The sequence below is a fragment of the Gadus chalcogrammus genome, chromosome 6 (assembly GCF_026213295.1).
Source record: "Gadus chalcogrammus isolate NIFS_2021 chromosome 6, NIFS_Gcha_1.0, whole genome shotgun sequence".
NCBI lineage: Eukaryota > Metazoa > Chordata > Actinopteri > Gadiformes > Gadidae > Gadus > Gadus chalcogrammus.
The window spans coordinates 25,420,725-25,423,781 of record NC_079417.1 but is presented as its reverse complement, the minus strand read 5'-3'; the positions used below and the strand labels follow the sequence as shown (position 1 = coordinate 25,423,781).

General features: G+C 46.1%; 1 protein-coding gene across 1 annotated transcript; it reads left to right on the top strand.

The window, feature by feature from the left end:
* Nucleotides 1-1,805: 1,805 nt before the first annotated feature.
* LOC130384914 (uncharacterized) lies at nt 1,806-2,771 on the top strand. The gene has a single exon (XM_056593314.1). The coding sequence runs from the start codon at nt 1,806-1,808 to the stop codon at nt 2,769-2,771; it is 966 nt and encodes a 321-aa protein (XP_056449289.1).
* Nucleotides 2,772-3,057: the final 286 nt, after the last annotated feature.

Sequence of the window (3,057 nt, the reverse complement as noted above, 5' to 3'; positions counted from 1 at the left end):
CAAACACTAGCTGCTTTCAGACACGTGTAAATCCTGATATTCTCCAGTTGGGCCATATCTGTGAACAACATATCCTGAGATTCGTACCCTGAAAATCTCCTGAATAATACTACCCCTGCGGTAGTATTATTTCCATAGGAAATGTAAATTACCTTATATGTGAATGAGGAGTAGAAAGTCGATATTTCTCACACCACTTCAGTGGGCGTGTGGATGTGTATTTCATTGAGTGGCCCCCTAAATGATAATCAGCCTGTTGCCTTTTGATAGCTTAATGGTTAAAAGATTATTTAAATGTCGGCAATGCTTTTAAGAGTAATTTGTGGTGAACGAATGTTATACGTTGTAACATTATAGGCAAAATGTAATTATATTATGCGCTCAGAAATCTGTTACATTATTGACTGGCGTTTCCACATTATTGCTAAGGGTTTAATTACAACTAGAGGTTGAGCGTGCGCAATGCGCACGCAAAAACTCTAGTTTATATAATATAAGGATAACTTCATAGTAACGGAGTGACACAAGAACGCAGGTCAGGACGTTGATATCCATGTTAACTCTGATTTACTAGGACCGGAACAATGTTACAAGTTCTTCTTGACAGGTGCCGTAGAGCGTAGCCATGGGAATAACAATGAAACAATCCATTGTATGCATAACATGAGGGATGACTGTCGTGTCCGACATAACTATCAGTGAAGCTTAATTACTTGCTAATACAATTTAAAGGCAAAGTCAATATATGCCTACATTAACATGAAACGTGATAGTAGGATCTGTTTTGCAAACAAAACCACGTTTAGACTCCATTGGCTCAGATGTAAATCAGTAAAATACCAGGAAAACACACCCACACACCCACAGACAGACACTCACACACTCCACACACACACACACACACACACACACACACACACACACACACACACACACACACACACACACACACACACACACACACACACACGGCAACCTACTGGCGCACAAGGAGAATTGTGCAACAATGGACCTCATTGTATTTGACAAGAGCTCATAAAATATGTGATTATTATTAGACTGATGTTTCCAGATCTCAGAGCCCTCAGCTATAGCAGCACTAACACTCTGGAGTATGTAGACCATGAATCATGATGACCTCATACACGAGATGTCTCACTCCATCTTAAACTCATAAACTTCTCAGCTTGGATCAAAGTGTTTGCCTTTGTTTCCATTAGATTTCATCTTACCGTCGACTGTAGAGGTAACGTATCATGAAGAAAAAAGTTAGATATGTCCATCAGTACGTAGCACAGTGAAAGTAAAGCGCCCTTATATAGACTCACTAAAGAACAAAACAGACAAAGACAAAGAACAAAGTATTTTTTAGTTACATAGACTGCCACCTCCAAATGAACAGTAATAAACACCCAATAATCCAGATTCCAAAGTATCTAATATAATTATTAATCAGTTTGTGTCAGGCAGCCAGACCAATGCAGAGCACTATGTCGGATAACAAACTACTCCTGAATATGCTTTCAAACGACACACAAGCACGCAAAATATCCCAAAATGCAAAGTTTCTAAATAATTTTCATGAATGGATCAGACATGTAACCTGCAACCTCAGGGTCTACTAAAAACAACCTCCCCCATACCACAAATTTACATACGGCTGCGGGTATTGCCGCTTATAAGGAGAAAAACCTTCAGCAGAGTTAATAAGGAGAAAAGTGTTGATAAGGAGAAAAGCACTTATAAGGAGACAAGCCTTCATAAAGAGACAAGCAATCACAAGGAGACACGCTAACAGGCTGAGGATGTGGATCCCTGCACTCTTTCTCCTCCTCGGAGCGGTGCTGAACTCCTACAACCTGCTGGCCACGCTGGGCCATCCGCGCCCGCTGCAGCCGTCCTCTCTGATTATCGGCCTCATCTCTTCCGCCAACGTCCTGCTAAACGCTACCACCTTGGCCATGCATGTGGTGGAGTCTGAGCACGTGTTGCAACGCGCCCGCCTCCCGTTGTACCTGCCGGTGCTGTTGGTGGTGTGGCTGGGCACGAGCGCGGTCAGCTTCTGGAGTGTGGCGCTGCTCAGCACGCTCTACTGCGTCACGGTGGTCCGCTCCTCCTCGCCGCTCCTCCTCACCGTCAGGAGGAACGTGGGAGTCGTGGTCCGTGCTGGGCTAACGCTGATGCTGGTCTCCTCCTACCTGGTGTTCCTCCCGTTCCTCAGCCTCCAGAGACGTCCCGTCCCGTGCTCGACCCACGCCTCAAACGACCCGATCGCGCTAAACACCACCAACGCCTCGCAGAGTCTCCCTCAGACGGCCCTTCAGAACCTCCAAGAAAACGTCACCTGCGTCTCCTCTGTTGTCGGGTTTCCTGTCCGGCTGAATATGTATGTCTATGTGGCCTCCTTCATCAGCTACATGCTCCTGCTCCCCATGTGTACCATGTTGCCTACATCTCTGCGCTTGGTCTTCTTCCTCTTCTCCCACGCCCTGTCCATGAAGGCTCATCACGGCGGCGTCGGCAGCCCCGACTCCTACCTGCTGGTGTGTGGGGTGACGGTAGCCCTGGTGTGGGTCTTCATCTGCACGCTGATCACCATCACCATCTTCTATATCCATAGCACCTACTACTCCAAGCTCAGCGCGGACTTCCTGTTCTACACCTTCTCCTTCTACTGCCTAGCGTCCGCCACCCTCCTCTCGGCCTCCAACCTCCCGCTGAGGCAGCGCCTGCAAGTGCTGTTCTGCAGACCGTGCGCTGTCCAGGGATGAGTGCACCGTGACTTGAGTTTCTCCTCGTGTCACACATGAACAAGTAGAAAGATACGATGGGGATTGGGAATGGCTGGAAAACGCCCCATCCCTTTTTTGGTGAATCAGAAAGGTAGTCATCAGTTTCATCAAAGAGTGTGCCATTACTGTAGGTAGAATTGTATTGTTTTATTCAACCTTAAAGGGGATGTGTGTAGAATTTTGTGCCATCTAGCGGAACCGACTAGATACAAAATGAAAAAGAGTTTTAATTGGTTTGTAATACTATGAAAATAAGAATGGTTGT